Source organism: Cherax quadricarinatus, chromosome 19, assembly GCF_038502225.1.
Source record: "Cherax quadricarinatus isolate ZL_2023a chromosome 19, ASM3850222v1, whole genome shotgun sequence".
Taxonomy (NCBI): domain Eukaryota; kingdom Metazoa; phylum Arthropoda; class Malacostraca; order Decapoda; family Parastacidae; genus Cherax; species Cherax quadricarinatus.
The window spans coordinates 25,244,667-25,262,563 of record NC_091310.1 but is presented as its reverse complement, the minus strand read 5'-3'; the positions used below and the strand labels follow the sequence as shown (position 1 = coordinate 25,262,563).

The following is a 17,897-nucleotide window of genomic DNA, read 5'->3' as shown; positions in this document are numbered from 1 at the left end:
TCCATTTTTTCTATTGAATGAGTGCAAGAAACCACCCATTTACCAATTTCAACTATCCAGTACAGTGGTCAGAATTTAGAAATTTTGCCAATTTCACACAAATTTCAAAAGATGCCAATTTCCGAATAGGGTCCAAAACAAACAAGAAATACATTCCTGGCACTAAAATGACATTTCCTCTGTTCATTAGTCACGTTTCAAGGCCCCTCTTACATTCTTTTGCTTTCCACTTTGAATTTTTATTCTCACAAAAAATAGAAGATTTACTGTTATGCAGACTACTGCATTAGTGTAAAAAATGGTATGAATCATATTGGCGCACTTGCAAAAGAATATCAGACTCACCAGTTGACGTGTATTGAACGCTTGGCATGATTTGTATACTTTTGAACTTTGGTAAAAATCGAACATTTCTGCTACTTTGAGCTCAATTTCAAGGTACTTTTCACTGTAAAACCAGTCAAAATCATCTCAATTTCTATGATATGCCTTCCATTCTATAAAATGAGACCAAGAAAACTAGAATACAACAATAAATACCATACGAAAATACAGTGCAAAGTCGCTGTTTTATTCCAAAAAAACGGTCAAAGTTTTTTTTTTCTCATTATGCACTGTGTGCTGCAGGATTTTTTTATACCATGCACACTGACCACATAGACCCATTCTTTCATATGGAGGCCTACCAGCTTTCTCCCACTAGATTTGAGGGCGCTAGAATTTAGGCGTACTAGTACGTCAAAAACCCTTGGTCGTAAGCCGTACTAGTACGTCTGAAACCCTCAAAGGGCTAAAACTATTCCAACCCTCTTCAACCCCCCCACTACTCATCTTTGCACTAGCTCACCTTTCTGCCAATAGTCGCTTATATCTCACCCGAACTTCCTCCTCCCTTAGTTTATACACTTTCAGCTCACTCTTACTTCTTGTTGCCACCTTCCTCTTTTCCCATCTACCTCTTACTCTAACTGTAGCTACAACTAAATAATGATCCGATATAACAGTTGCCCCTCTATAAACATGTACATCCTGGAGCCTACCCATCAACCTTTTATCCACCAATACATAATCTAATAAACTACTTTCATTATGTGCTACATCATACCTTGTAAATTTATTTATCCTCTTTTTCATAAAATATGTATTACTTATTACCAAATCTCTTTCTACACATAGCTCAATTAAAGGCTCCCTATTTACATTTACCCCTGGCACCCCAAATTTACCTACTACTCCCTCCATAAAATTTTTACCCACTTTAGCATTGAAATCCCCAACCACCATTACTCTCACACTTGATTCAAAACTCCCCACGCATTCACTCAACATTTCCCAAAATCTCTCTCTCTCTCCTCTACACTTCTCTCTTCTCCAGGTGCATACACGCTTATTATAACCCACTTTTCACATCCAATCTTTATTTTACTCCACATAATCCTTGAATTAATACATTTATAGTCCCTCTTTTCCTGCCATAGCTTATCCTTCAACATTATTGCTACTCCTTCTTTAGCTCTAACTCTATTTGAAACCCCTGACCTAATCCCATTTATTCCTCTCCATTGAAACTCTCCCACCCCCTTCAGCTTTGTTTCACTTAAAGCCAGGACATCCAGCTTCTTCTCATTCATAACATCCACAATCATCTCTTTCTTATCATTTGCACAACATCCACGCACATTCAGACTTCCCACTTTGACAATTTTCTTCTTATTCTTTTTAGTAATCTTTACAGGAAAAAGGGTTACTAGCCCATTGTTCCCGGCATTTTAGTTGACTTTTACAACACGCATGGCTTACGGAGGAAAGATTCTTATTCCACTTCCCCATGGATATAAAAGGAAAAGTAATAAGACCAAGAACTATAAGATAAAATCAAAGAAAACTCAGATGAGTGTGTATAAATAAATGTGTACATGTATGTGTAGTGTGACCTAAGTGTAAGTAGAAGTAGCAAGACATACCTGTAATCTTGCATATTTATGAGACAGACAAAAGACATCAGCAATCCTACCATCATGTAAAACAATTACAGGCTTTCGTTTTACACTCACTTGGCAAGACGGTAGTACCTCCCTGGGTGGTTGCTGTCTACCAACCTACTACCATTTATATGTTTATTTATATGTTTATTTAAATTTATTAATACATAATTGAACACTATATTTGTTGTGTGCATGTAAAACTATAATTAATCTCTATAAAATGTATTTTTTTGTGAATATTTTTGGGTTTCTGGAACGGATTAATTGTACTTCCATTATTTCTTATGGGAAATATTGCTTCGCTTTTCAGACTTTTCGAATTTAGAACTAACTCCTGGAACGGATTAAGTTCGATATTTGAGGTTCAACTGTATTCAGAAACAGAGCTTAGCTGGATTCTGTTTAAATTACAGTGCAACCTAAGTTTTCGTATGCCCCAGTTTTCACAGGATTCGGTTTTTGAAGACTTTTTCCATTGAAAATTTTGCCCCAGTTTTCGTACATCACCTCAGTTTTCGTAAAGCTGACAAGGGTTTGTACCAAACGAGTCCGCTTGCCCCCCCGCGTCACTCGGCCACTCAAGCACCGAGTGACTCAGTCAACCTTTATCACTTGAGTGAGCATCACCCTGAGCGTTCAGCCGAAACATTTCGTAATAATCCATTGTTTTTTGTGTTTGTTTATTGAGTGTGACTGCTAAATAAGCCACCATGGGGCCAAAGAAAGTTCAGAGTGGCAGCCCTCTGATCAAGAAGGCTAACCACTGAAGAGCTGCAACACCTTCAACTGGAACAACAGCAGATCGCAGCTGAGGAAATTGCTTCAGAGGAGGAGGAAGAGAAAGGGGAGAATGTGCCTTCTTCAGTGATTAAGGATATGTGTGCAAAGTGGAGTGAGTTGCAAAGTTTTATGAAGAAATATCACCCTAACAAAGCTGTTGCAAGCAGTGTCTGCAACATGTTCAATGACAATGCCTTGTCCCATTTTAGGTAAATCTTAAAGAGACGCCAGAAACAGACCTCTCGGGACAGATTTTTTGTGTGCCAGGGGTACAGTGACTCTCAAGCTGGTCCTAGTGCCAGTAAAAGACAAAGAAGGAAAGTAACCCCAGATAGGGCCTTGATACCTGAAGTCTTTATGGAAGGGGATTCCCCTTCCAAACAATAACCTCTCCTCCCTCTCCCATCCTCACCATCTTCCACATGCCAACAACTCTCTTCAATAAAGGTAAAAGAAGTGATGTTAAATGTTCATTTAACCATTTCATTAGTCATTTATGTTTATTTCTCATTGTTTTCTGTATGTAAAACTATAGTTATTCTCTATAAAATGTATTTTTTGTTAATATGTTTGGGTGTCTGGAACGCATTAATTGGATTTACGTTATTTCTTATGGGAAATATTGCTTCAGTTTTCATACAATTCAGTTTTTGTCAGACTTTCTGGAACGAATTAATCATGAAAACCGAGGTTCCACTGTAGTTGGAAAACAAAGTTATTGACCTAATTACTTCCAACTATCATTCTGCCCAAAAAATGTTTCCTTTTTTGGGGGGGAGTGTCTCTCTGTAGCTGTTATATGTTTAATATAGTGCTACATGCACAAAAAACTTGTATCAGTCACTAGCTGCTGTATGGACAATCCTGTTTGTACTGTACATAAATACTCTGTTGTATTATGTATGCAGCTGCACCCCCCAATTCATGGTCTTCCAAATTTGCATGCTACCATTATCAAACATTTGTACTGATATATTTCCTGCCCTCAGACACATTTTCACTACCTCCAGCCTTTTCCTTGCTGCAACATTTACAACCTATGCTTCACACCATACAAGAGCAATGGCACCACTATACTTTGATACAATCCCCTTTTTTTCTTCCATGGATAATGTTCTTTATCTCCACAGATACCTTAATGCAACACTCACCTTCTTTCCCCCCTCATCAATTCTGTGGTTTATCTCATCTTTCACAGACCCATCTGACAAGTCCACGCCCAAATATTTGACCACACTTACTTCCTCCATACTCACTCCCTCCAATCTGATATCCAATCTTTTTATTACCCCCCTTTACCTTGCTCTTTTCAATGTTCGCTTTTAATTTTCATATAACATTCAGAAATACAGGACTGGGGAAAAAAATCGCAAACAGGGTAAAATGCATGAAGTACAATATTAGAGATCTCTAACAATAAAGGTACAGAACATACAGTAGCCAAAAATGCTTTACCTCTGCTAGCTGTAAGGGAACTCCTTCTCCCAGAACTTCCCGAATGAAAGCCTGCTTAGTGATAGCTCCATTAAGTGTTGCAGTTCTTTTGTATGCATCTTTCAGGCGAGTGAATTCTGCATCACTAACTGAAAATAAGACGAGATTTTAGAAACTTTTCTAGTATATATTTTAGTGACGAGTTATTGAAATGTGAGCAGGGTAATATTTTGTGAAGGGATTCAGGGAAACTGGTTAGCTGAACTTGAGTCCTGGAAATGGGAAGTACAATGCCTGCACTTTAAAGGAGGGGTCTGGGATATTGGCAGTTTGGAGGGACATCTAAACTGTCGTATCTGAGCACCTCTGCAAAGACAGTGATTATGTATGAATAATGATGAAAGTGCTGAATGATGAGGAAAGTTTTTTCTTTCTTTTTATTTTTTTCCTTTCTTTTTGGGTCACCCTGCCTCAGCGGGAAACGACCGACGTGTTAAAAAAAAAATTAGTATTTATTCCAATATTTTGTTAATGTTTTTCTTTGTAAGAATTGTCAGAATTTTTCATACTGAACAGTTCCAGTGGCACATTAGTCAACCCACAGTAAAGCTGAGCTTGTTTGCAAGTCCATGCTAAATATACTCAGAGAGATAAGTGATAGTTTTACTGAGAATTACACCTTTTTAACCTTCTGAGGGTCCATGCCAGAGTATTACAGCTTTGAAGCAAGGGTCAGTGCTGTAGCTCTATGTAATGAGCTAAGCTCACTCAGATAGGCTGAGAGAGGTAAATCTGGGCCTAGATATGAGACAGTGCATCTATGGGGTAAATGTGCACCATATAAAAAAGTTCTGCAGCACACAGTGCATAATGAGAAAAAAAACTGCGACCATTTTCAGATTAAAACAGCGACTCTGCGGTGTATTTTCATGTGGTTTTTATAGTTGTATTCATGGTTTCTTGGTCTCATTTAATAGAATGTAAGATATACTATTACTGAAATAGAAATTATATTCATTGGCTTTAGGACTGAAAATAGCTCAAAATTAAGCTCAAAACAGTGGAAATGTTTGATTTTTGCTGATGGTCAAGAGTGAACAAATTACATCATGCACCCAATAAATGTCAGCTGGTGGGTCTAATGTGTATTCACGAATGTGCTGATATTATTTATACAATTATTACAATATTGCATATGAGTAAATCTTCTAAGTTTTTTTTTTTGTGTGAATAAAAATTCTTTGTGTGAATAAAAAATCAAAATGAAATTCATGTGCAAAGCCTGGAAATGTAACTAATAAACAGAGGAAATTTTATTTTAGTTCCAGGAATGCCTGCATTGTTTATTCTGGGCCCTACTTTGAAATTGGAATATTTTGAAATTTGTGTGAAATTGGCCAACTACCAATTTCTGATCACTTTACCGAGTCTTTGAAATACATAGTTGATTGGGCAATTTCTTGTACTCAATCAGTAAAATAGAAGGCATACTAGCAAAATAGCTAAGAATTTGGTTGACTGGAACAATGTAATTGGCCTAAAATAGGAGTCAATGTAGGCAAAATCGCCAATGCATAAATGCCGCTGATGCAGCAAAATTTGTGAAACCATAATTTCATCAATTTTCCATCAAATTTCATACTTATTATTTTATTACCTTTAGAAAAAGATTTTCTACTATTTTGTAAGAAAAAATAAATTTTTTTGTGAAAATTCTTGGACCCTGTGGACAAGTTTCAGATCAGGGGTCTGGACCCTGAAAGGGGTTCAGCAGTGGTGGTACTTCTCTTAACCTTTTCAGGGTCCAAGGCCCAAATCTGGAGTCATGCACCAGTGTCCAAGAATTTTCAAAAAAAAAAATGTTATTTTTTCTTATGAAATCGTAGAGAATCTTTTTGTGAAGGTAATAAAACAAAAAGTACGAAATTTGGTGGAAAATTGATGAAATTATGCTCTCACGAATTTTGATGTGTCAGCGATGTTTACGAATCGGCGATTTTGCCGACTTTGACTCCCATTTTAGGCCAATTACATTATTCCAATCTACCAAATTCTTAGCTATTTCACTAGTATTACTTCTATTCTATCGATTGAGCACAAGAAATTGCCAAGTCAACTGTTTCAACTACAAAATAAAGTGATCGGAAATTGTTAATTTGGCCAATTTAACACAAAGTTCAAAATATTCCAATTTCAAAATAGGGTCCAGAATAAACAATGTAGGCATTCCTGGCACTAAACTAACATTTCCTCTGTTCATTAGTTATGTTTTGAGGCTTTACAAATAAATTCCATTTTGATTTTTTATTCACATAATGAATTTTTATTCACACCAAAAAATAGAAGATTTACTGTTATGCAATACTGTAATAATTGTATAAATATCATCACCATATTTGTGAATGTATATTAGACCCACCAGCTGGCGTGTATTAGATGTGTGAGATCGTTTGTTTACTCTTGAATATCGGCAAAAATTTAACATTTCCGCTATTTTGAGCTCAGTTTCAAGCCATTTCCAGTGCTAAAACCAATGAAAATCATCTCTATTTTTGTAATATGTCTTCCAGTCTATCAAATGAGACCAAGAAATCGCAAATACAACTATAAAAAACATACGAAAAAACACTGCAAACTTGCTGTTTTAATCGAAAAATCATGATATCAGTTTTTTTCTCTCATTATACACAGTGTGCTGCAGGATCTGTTTTATGTGGTGCACACATACCACATAGATGTATTCTCTCATATCTAGGCCCAAATGTACCACTCACAGTTTATCAGAGTGAGCTGAGCTCATGGCGTAGATCTACGGTTTGGACACTCACCGTAAAGCCGTAGATCTACGGGACGGACCCTGAAAGGGTTAAGGAAGATACAGGTGTGAAAGCTTTAATTAACCCTTTCAGGGTCCGTCCCGTAGATCTATGGCTTTATGTTCAGGGTCCAAACCGTAGATCTACGTCATGAGCTCAGCTTACTCTGATAAACTGTGAGTGGTACATTTGGGCCTAGATATGAGAGAATACATCTATGTGGTATGTGTGCACCACATAAAACAGATCCTGCAGCACACTGTGTATAATGAGAGAAAAAAAACTGAAATCATGATTTTTCGATTAAAACAGCGACTTTGCAGTGTTTTTTCGTATGTTTTTTATAGTTGTATTTGCGATTTCTTGGTCTCATTTGATAGAATGGAAGACATATTACAGAAATAGAGATGATTTTGATTGGTTTTAACACTGGAAATGGCTTGAAACTGAGCTCAAAGTAGCAGAAATGTTAAATTTTTGCCGATATTCAAGAGTAAACAAACGACCTCACACGTCTAATACACGCCAGCTGGTGGGTCTAATATGCATTCACAAATATGGTGATGATATTTATACAATTATTACAGTATTGCATAACAGTAAATCTTCTATTTTTTGGTGTGAATAAAAATTCATTATGTGAATAAAAAATCAAAATGGAATTTATTTGTAAAGCCTCAAAACGTAACTAATGAACAGAGGAAATGTTAGTTTAGTTACAGGAATACCTACATTGTTTATTCTGGACTCTATTTTGAAATTGGAATATTTTGAACTTTGTGTTAAATTGGCCAAATTAACAATTTCCGATCACTTTAATTTGTAGTTGAAACAGTTGACTTGGCGATTTCTTGTGCTCAATCGATAGAATAGAAGTAATACTAGTGAAATAGCTAAGAATTTGGTTGACTGGAATAATGTAATTGGCCTAAAATGGGAGTCAAGTCGGCAAAATCGCCGATTCGTAAATATCGCTGACACATCAAAATTCACGAGAGCATAATTTCGTCAATTTTCCACCAAATTTCGTACTTTTTGTTTTATTACCTTCACAAATAGATTCTCTACCATTTCATAAGAAAAAATAACAATTTTTTTTTTTTAAATTCTTGGACACTGGGGCACCACTTCAGATTTGGGCCTTGGACCCTGAAGGGGTTAAAAAGCATAGTTATTTTAATAGCACTTTCATTGGCAGGTCAGTAAATGTATCCCCTACTGTATTTAAGCTCAGACAACAAAAATGCTAACTTTTGATGAGAAAGCTGCACTGCTCAAAAAATTGGGAACAGTAATTGAAGTATAAAACTCTTTAACTCGTGGGAAGAGTGCAGCACTGGAAAATCAACAATACTGTGCCATACGTGTAGATAACTTTTTTAAAATTTATGCAGACCCTGAATGTTACTGGGGCCTGTCAAGTATCACATGGGCATGTTAGAAAAGCTGTTGACAAGGTTATGTATCAATGGTTGCACCAGTACCATAACGAAAATGTTTTGGATACTGTGCTAAGGGTTAAGACAAAGGAATTTTGTAAAAACTTATAGGCACAAGTGTATGTATTTTCATTGCTGGCTCAGTAGGCTCAATGTGTAAAATGGTATTAATCAGCTGAAAACTTCTAGTAACAAGCTGTCTGTAGATACTAAAGCTGCTGATGAATAAACATCAAGTTTGCTATTTAGCTCTCATAATGGAGCTAGATTCTCATTAAATATATAATGCAGACAAAAGAGGGTTACTGTGTATTGGACTAGTGTGACAAAACATACTCTTGATTAGTGATAAGGAATTTGCAACTTGGGTTGAAGACTAGAGAGGTCAACTACTTATACTGGTGTGTGTTAAGCTACTAGCACATGCAAGTGAAAATTACTTATTTATAAAAAGTGCTCACTAATGTACAATAAAGGGTATGCATTGATACCTATTTCCTGTTCAAAATTCAAATTAAAAAATTTATTTCTACATGATACATTCTTTGTACAGAAATGGGTGACACTTGATAGTGCATGCAGAAAGCCCATGGTTATGTAAAGCATCTTGTCCAAAATGCTCTACATAACCATGGCTAACTTAAGGCTGCAGATAATAGACATTTATATACAATGGAACCTCGGTTTTTGTATCCCCTGGTTTTCGTAGGAATCGGGATTCGATGACTTTTTTCGTCGAAATTTTGTCCAAGTTTTCGTACATCTGCTCGGTTTTTGTAGAGTTGACAATGGTCTGCCATACCAGACATGTCTGCCTGCCCGTGCCCACACAAAGCATCCCACACGTTCTGACTCAGTGGAAGAGCTGGTGGACGACCACAGGGAAGAGCTAACCACTGAAGTGCTGCAAGACCTACAACTGGAACAGCAACAGATGGCAGCTGAGGAAATTGCTTCAGAGGAGGAGGAAGAGAGAGGGGAGAATGTGCCTTCTTCAGTGTGAAAGGACATGTGTGCAGAGTGGAATGAGTTGCAAAGTTTTGTGGAGAAATATCACACTAACAAAGCTGTTGCAAGCTGTGTCTGCAACATGTTCAATGACCATGCCTTGTCCAATTTTAGGCAAATCTTAGAGAGACACCAGAAACAGACCTCTCTGGACAGATTTTTTGTGCAACATGGGTACAGTGACTCTCAAGCTGGTCCTAGTGCCATTAAAAGACAAAGAAGGGAAGTAACCCCCAAATAGGGCCTTGATACCTGAAGTACTTATGGAGGGGGAGTCCCCTTCCAAACAATAACCTCTCCTCCCTCTCCCCTCCTTGCTGTCTTCCATACACCAACAAGAGTCTTCAGTAAAAGTAAAAATGATGTTAAATGTTCATTTATCCATTTCATTAGTCATTTATATTTATTTCTCATTGTTTTCTGTATGTAACACTACAGTATAGTTATTCTCTATAAAATGTATTTATTGTTAATATTTTTGGGTGTCTGGAACAGATTAACTGGATTTACATTATTTATGGGAAATACTGCTTCAGTTTTCGTACAATTCGGGTTTCGTCAAACTTTCTGGAATGAATTAATCATGAAAACCAAGGTTCCACTGTATATGTATACAAGGACTTGGCCCTCTCAATTAGAAAGCAAATATTACAGGAGCTGTTAAATAATACACAAGGAGGTGAAGATAAATTCTTAAGCAATCCTGCTTAAGTGTAAAACACTTAACACTAATATGAGAGACTGATAGTACCTCCCTGGATGGTTACTATCTACTAACCTACTACCAGATGCTCATTACCAGCCTAATAAGGAAGTATGGATTACATCAAGACCTCTACTCTCACTGGCTCAAGTGCCATTTTATGGTTGAGCTTAAAGTAAATCTAAGAAAATGAGCTACTTGAAGTCTAGGGATGTGCCCAAGTATCAATATTAGTATTATTAGATATCAGCAAATTCTGTTGGCATTGGGTTCAGTCAAAATTTGAGTATCGTATCAGTGAGTTCAGCAAATTCTAATAGTATCGATATTGGTGGATACTGGCTAATTTTGATGGTATGGGTATCAGCCTCAAAATTAAGTATCGGTGCTGGTAAAACTTGTGTCATCCCATCCCTAATAAAAACTAAGATTCTGATCTTGCTTGACAACTATTCTGCTCACCCACTCGACAAAGAATCAGTTGTAGGCAGTATTCTTTTGATACATAAATAAATAAAATTAAATAATTTTTTTTTATTTGAGGTGATCATATGCATAAGCTACACTAGTAAGATTTATATATCATTTGGTTATAGTTTAAGAAGAAATACAACACTGAAAAATTTGATACAGATGTGTTTTATTGCAATAGAAAGCCACATATTATGCAAAGCATAATACATACTACTGTACAGGAGGGTTTAGCTTTACAGCATTTCGCTAATACAGCAGTTTTCAATTACATATACCCATTCTTCATTTATTCAGACTTCCTACAATGTATATTCACCACTCACTATAAGTGTGGGACAAAAATATTTTAAGGTATAATATGTGTACTGTATATGCATTTTTTAGGCCTAGCTATATTGCTCACTTAAAGTGAAAGAACTATGATTCACTTTTCAGCTATTTTCACTTTACAGCAGTAGATAATAAAAATCAGTGAAATCCTTTCCAACTTCTAAAACCTTTGCAGTAGTTTTGTCAGTTACTGCAGAATAGAAATATACCTAAGCTATTGATAATGAAAAATTCTTTTCATATAATTTTGAAAGATTTTCAATACTACAAATATGGAACAGGAAAAGATCATCAAAACTTATCCTACAATGTGCATTTTGAAAAATGAAAATTCATTTATCATCAAAGGAGTGGACAATAAACCTCACATGAACACAAACTTTATTAAAGTTATGAAAGATGCCAGAGCACAAACTGTAACATCCATCACATCAAGTTAGTCATTTCCAATGTGTCTACTTTCAAGCTTAACTGCATTTTATAGCTTTCTATAATTATGTTACCTTATTGTGCAAGGGTTTCAGACAATTAGGAAATAAAGTTAGATTTTTATCAATGTCACTTTGGATGTAAAATTTGTCACACACTTATTTCTGATTGCCTGCAAGCCATACATATGCACAATAATATTTACTCTTGGCACTAGTGAGGCTAGGACATGAGCTAGCGTCATATGCATAATTTAGCTATCCAAGTGCCAGGGTGTACCACCACAGTAAGTAGGACAGTTGAAATGACCTCCAATCCACCTGAATGTATCATCCACCACCACACAAGTGCCTAATGTATTTCTATTGATAAGTTTAAGTGGTAAACTTCAAACATAAGATTAAAAACATTTACAGCATTGTAATAGGGAATCTAAGAACAATCCTAGTTTCTACCAGGTATATAAAATAAAAGAGGAAAAGTATAGATCTACTTAAACCTACTCAAGGACAGCTTACCGATAATTAGAAAATGTGTTGAATTATTTCGTATCTGTTTTCATTCAAGATAGAAATAACATCTCATGAATTAATAGAGAGGACCAGCTCGGAACAAATTATGCAGGATCATATTCTACAGACATAATTCTCCAACAGACTGATTAGAGCAAATTAAGTTTGCAGGCTTTGACAATCTGTTTATAAGGGTTATTAAAGAATATATAATATAAATTAGATTCACTTATAATTAATAGAACTACTGTACAACTACGATAAATTTCTTTAGTGTTAAGTAGTCAGTACGCCATTAAATTAAGTCAGCCTATAATGCCTAGGCATAATACAGGCTCTCTTTGCATTGCAACCCATTATTGTAAACACAATCTCAATGTACTACTTGCAAAGAAATAAATGAATTTGAATTTGAATGAGAAGAGAAATTTAACATTCTGTTAGCTAATACAATACAGTGGACCCCCGGTTAACGAACTTTTTTCATTCCAGTAGTATGTTCAGGTGCCAGTACTGACCGAATTTTTTCCCATAAGGAATATTGTGAAGTAGATTAGTCCATTTTAGACCCCCAAACATGCACGTACAAACGCACTTACATAAATACACTTACATAATTGGTCGCATTTGGAGGTGATCGTTAAGCGGGGGTCCACTGTATATCATTGCAAACAGTATATATCATATTGGTGATATGGAAGATGGAAATGTAAATACTGTACTATGAGGAAAAAAGTAGATAGGTCCCTACATATTTAGAATCAGTAATAGCACAGACAGTAAAAGTCACTTTGTTGAATATAATTATGTTGAGTTCCAACATGCTCATTCCAGCCTAAAAAAAAAAAAATTAGTAGCTTTTCTTAACTTTAGGGCATTTGATGCTATGGTTTATGATAAAGAGTATGATGTTACATATCTGGATTTCAGTAAGGCTTTTTATAATGTTCCACAGAGATGACTGTTGAAGAGAGTGGCAGTGTAAGCTACTCTATTGGAGAAATTCTCCCACGGATTGGACATCTAGGAGCATACTCTAATAATTTTTTCTCTATTTCAGATTCATTAATTTGGATGTTTAATCATGGACCTGTTTTATTCCCTAAAGTTACAGTACTACATACAGAATTTTTTTTTCTATAATAAGGGTGAGTTTATTTATCATCCAGTTAGTTTCACTGCTTCATCATTTATCCCATACTCATCCTGTGGGTGGTAGTCTAAAAATTACACACACACACTATGGTTAAAGAGACTGGGACTCAAACTTTTCATAGATAAACAAGTTACAGTGGAACTAAAGTATTTACATATATAAATCTGCTTACAAGTGTGATGAACAATTTATGCAGACATGAATTCAGTCAAAAAATATAAGTGTAACTTATATGTGGTTTTGAATGATTTATATTACAGTACCCTCTATTTTTAGCAAGGTATAGTTGGCTTGAAGTTTAAAGTGTAACGAGTTATGGTGTTACCTCGGGATACGAACAGCTCAAAACGCGAACAACTATGTAAGCGTACTGATGTAAGTGCTTTTGTAAGTGTATTTTTGGGGGTCTGAAACAGATTAATCTAATTTACATTATTCCTTATAGGAACAAATTCTTTCGGTATCACCACTCGAACACCCTTCTGGAATGAAATAAGCTCATATCCTGAAGTACTACTGTATTTACAAATGTTCAAGGAATGTCAAAGTGCAGACCTTTTATTCAGTTCATCATTAACTAGTGTTTAAAGTCAAGGAATTAGAGTATGCTAAGACACAAGTTGTGTCCTGTGGCTTGGTTGGCAACACTCTTGCCTTACACACCGAGTATCTGTGTCTCAATTCCTGGCTTTGGAAACATTGGGCATGTTACCTTACACATGTACCTCTTCGTCTAGCAGTAAGTAGGTACCTGGGTGTTAGTCAACTGTTGTGGATCGCATGCTGAGGGACAAGACTGAAGACTGACTTTCTTGGGTTATCCTGGGTGGGTAACCCTCTGGGTTAAAAATCTGAACAAATCTGATCTTATTTTACTAGCTTAAGATGCTGGGTAACAAGCACTAAGTCATTAATGTATAGGAAGAGACCTAGGATTACCAGTGCTAAACACATTAAAGCAAAAAAAAAAAAAAAAAAAAAAAAAAAAAAAAAAAAAAAAAAAAATGGAGGCATTTAATATTTTTTGTGTACTTGAAAAATAAAAAAGCCATGAAATTCCAAAGGCAAAACAAAATACAGTACATATTTATGGCCTTAATATTATACACCATACTTTTTGTCTTGATCAGCTTAAGCAGACCATCAACAGGACAGATCTCCACATTAATGTATTTTATGTACTTTCAACAAAGAATTAGCACTTCAATCTCTAATCTTTCTTAGAATTACTGTTAGTTTACTGTACTCTGTAAACCAAATTTGTCAAGTACATAATACGTACATCTAAGCACATAACTGTGACAATGATAAAAATCTATTGCTTTGGGATTTTTTGATACCCCAAGTTAATTCACCACTACATGTTAACTTCATACAGTACAGTGGTACCTTGGTATACATCCGCTTTGGAATAAGTCCAACTTGGTATATGTCCTGTTTGGATTCAAAAAATTTTGCTTGGTATACGACCTCTGTTTGGAATACGACTCACGTGCTAGAACCTGTATGGGTCAAAATGAGTCACAACACTGTGCACTACCCTTGTTTACCTCTCTCAAGAAAGCCACGACTGCCCACTAGCGTCAATACGCCCACTGTTACCATGGTGATGTGGAGGAGTTAGTGGAGGGGCACAGGGAGGAGCTGACCACATGAGCTGCAGGAACTTGTGAAGGAGGAGCACAAGACTAAGATGGATGCACTCTCTTCAGGCTAAGAAGAGGAGACAGGAAGCCCCTACTTCATTAATCAAGGAAATCTTTGCCAAATGGATGGACGCCAAAAACTTTGCAGAGAAGTACCACCCCAACAAAGCCCAAACAAGCCGTAACAGCATTGTCTGGAATGACCAGACACTGTCACATTTCCGAAACATCCTGAGGAGAAGGCAGAAACAAAGTTCTTTGGACAGATTTTTAGTACAAGAAGGCAGAGGAGGGGTTGTAGAGGTGGTTTGGACATCTGAAGAGGATAGAGAAAAATAAGATGATTAGGAGAGCATATAATAGCCCCTTTCTCCTGTATAAATTACTAAATTTAAAAAGTAAAACTTTCATTTTTCTTTTTAGGTTACCCTGCCTTGGTGGGATATGCCTGGATAGAGAAAAATATGATTAGGAGAGCACATAACCCCCCTTTTCCTTTATAAATTACTAAATTTAAAGGGTAAATCTTTTGTTTTTCTTTATTGGTCACCTTGCCTCAGTGGGATAAACCTGATTTGTTGGAAAAAAAAAGCATATAAACCTGGGGTGGAGGAAAGGAGGGGTAGGGGGTCATTCCAGGATAGATTGGAGGGATGGGTGATAGGGGATGTTTTGAGTGCTAGTAGTTTCGACATCCAGTAGGCTTGTGTGAACATGTTAGATAGGAACAAGTGGAGGCAAGTGCTTTTTATGATTTGATATGTTGTTGGAGTGTTAGCAAAGTAACATTTATGAACGGATTCTGGGAAGCTGGTTAGGTGGACTCTAGTCCTGGAGGTGGGAAGTATGGTGCCTATACCCTGAAGGTACCCCACCTTCAGGGTATAGGCATCTAAATCATAGTGTCAGCACTCTTCTGACAAGACAGACTGAATAAATGATAAGTGAAGTTTTTTTTTTTTTGGGGGGGGGGAGGGAGAGGATGGTAGGGTGGCATCCTGCCTCAGTGGGAAACAGCTGGTGTTTAAAAAAAAAAAAATTCTGATTTACTTTTCTGATTTCCCATCCTTAAATCTCCTGTTATTCTGGTCACACATTCTCATGAACATCAATATTACTCAGACTAAATTAAATTTTGTTATTCCAAAGAATTTGTAGGGAAAACTAACCATAAGAGTGCGAGCATAGAGAGCATATGTAAAGTGTGTTGTGTCAGATATGTTGAGAGGGAGGGAATGGGAAAGAGGTAGGTAGCCCTTCTGCTGCTCATGCCTAAACTTCTCTCACCACAATATTTTCCCAGGTGAGATAGGTACATGATAATATACACTTGGAAAATCCTGGAGGGACTAGTCCCAAATCTGCACACAAAAATCACTCCCTACGAAAGCAAAAGACTCGGCAGGCGATACAATATCCCCCAATGAAAATCAGGGGTGCTACAAGTATGCTAAGAGAAAACACAATAAGTGGCAGGGGCCTAAGACTGTTCAACTGCCTCCCAGCATACATAAGAGGGATTATCAATAGGCCCTTGGCTGTTTTCAAGAAGGCACTGGGCAGGCACCTAAAGTCGGTACCTGATTAGCCAAGGTGTGGTTAGTATATATGTGCAACAGCAGTAACAGCCTGGTTGAGCAGGCCCTGATCCACCACAAGCCCTGGTCACAGACTAGGCCACGGAGGCATTGATCCCCAAAGCCCTTTCCAGGTAACCCTTTTCAGGTATACCTGGTGAGCTTCAACCAAGTCCAAAAAGGGAAAAAGAGAATGAAAAGAGAAGGGGACTCTCCTTCCAAACAATAACATTTCCTCCTCCCTTCTCAGCACTATCCTAGTAGGCACTCGACTTTTCAGCAAAGTAAAGTGAGGTTAAATATGCATTTATTTCATCTAATTCTTTTGTATTTATCTAGATTATTTTATACAACCCCATCAATGTATAACATGCCAATAACAATAGGATTTATTTTTTTTCATGGGAACGGATTAATCATTTTCTCTACTTTTCTTATGGGAAAATTTGTTTGGTATACATCCTGACTGGTATAAGTCCAAGGTCCTGGAACGGATTATGGAAGTATACCGAGGTACCACTGTATATCCATACTGATAACATGTAATATATAAAACATTTGTATGACTGTAAGGTAAACAACATATATACATATATTAAGACCAAAGATCATCATCCTAGGATTAATTTCTATCGTGGGTTAAAAAGTTATATAAATATGGGCAATGGATATTCATTACAAAAATTCTTATAGTATTATTAACACTGGCCACAAGCAGGTGTAATAACATCAACGAGCTTGACAAGTGCACAAGAACAGGTGTAATAACATCAACAAGCTTGACAAGTGCACAAGAACAGGTGTAATAACATCAACGAGCTTGACAAGTGCACAAGAACAGGTGTAATAACATCAACGAGCTTGACAAGTGCACAAGAACAGGTGTAATAACATCAACGAGCTTGACAAGTGCACAAGAACAGGTGTAATAACATCAACGAGCTTGACAAGTGCACAAGAACAGGTGTAATAACATCAACGAGCTTGACAAGTGCACAAGAACAGGTGTATGTGAAACTGGTGGACGATTCTGCTATAGGATCTTCTAGTTACACGACTTTACTCTTAACCCAGGAAGCTACCGTGAACACATCATCTCTCTCACGGGGCAAAACGTAGTTTAGTTCTGATGGGGAGTTCTCATTTCAAATAAAATGCTAGTAGATGATCACTGTAAGGCACCTCTCTCTCTCCCACTCCCCCTCTCTCTCTCTTACCTCTCTTTATTGCCTCCTCGTAGGATAGAGAGATAGGTTTGCTCTCTTTTCCACCCATTTCGACATTGCAGTAGCGTTGAGTATGAAGGAATGTGTTACTGAAGACTAAACATGAGAGTGATAACCCTGCGCAGTTAAGATGATAACTTTCCCTGTTTATGTCCACCCAGGACTACCACACTCTCACACTCTGCCTCACTTACACTACACCATATACCAACATTATACACCCGAAAAACTATACATGTGAATCCCCATTATTTTGTACCCTATTAAATGATTACCAATCATTATTTATTTAAGGATCGCGATGGAAATAAGTCAGTGTCTCTTGACTCTTATTTTTATGAAGGTTATCCTAGGTAATTTATAAGTGTTAATATGTAATACA

General features: G+C 36.7%; 1 protein-coding gene across 4 annotated transcripts in view; it reads right to left on the bottom strand.

Annotated features, from left to right (window-relative positions):
* Usp32 (Ubiquitin specific protease 32) overlaps window positions 1–17,683 on the bottom strand; it is a 290,375-nt gene extending 272,692 nt beyond the window's left edge. For all 4 annotated transcript variants that reach the window (XM_070086560.1, XM_070086561.1, XM_070086563.1 and 1 more), the window contains exons 1-2: window positions 17,507–17,683; window positions 4,221–4,348 (exon numbers count right to left, since the gene is read on the bottom strand). In XM_070086560.1, coding sequence (XP_069942661.1) covers window positions 4,221–4,348; window positions 17,507–17,564 — 186 coding nt within the window. In that variant the 5' untranslated portion in view covers window positions 17,565–17,683. The remainder of the gene's footprint in view (window positions 1–4,220; window positions 4,349–17,506) is intronic.
* Window positions 17,684–17,897: the final 214 nt, after the last annotated feature.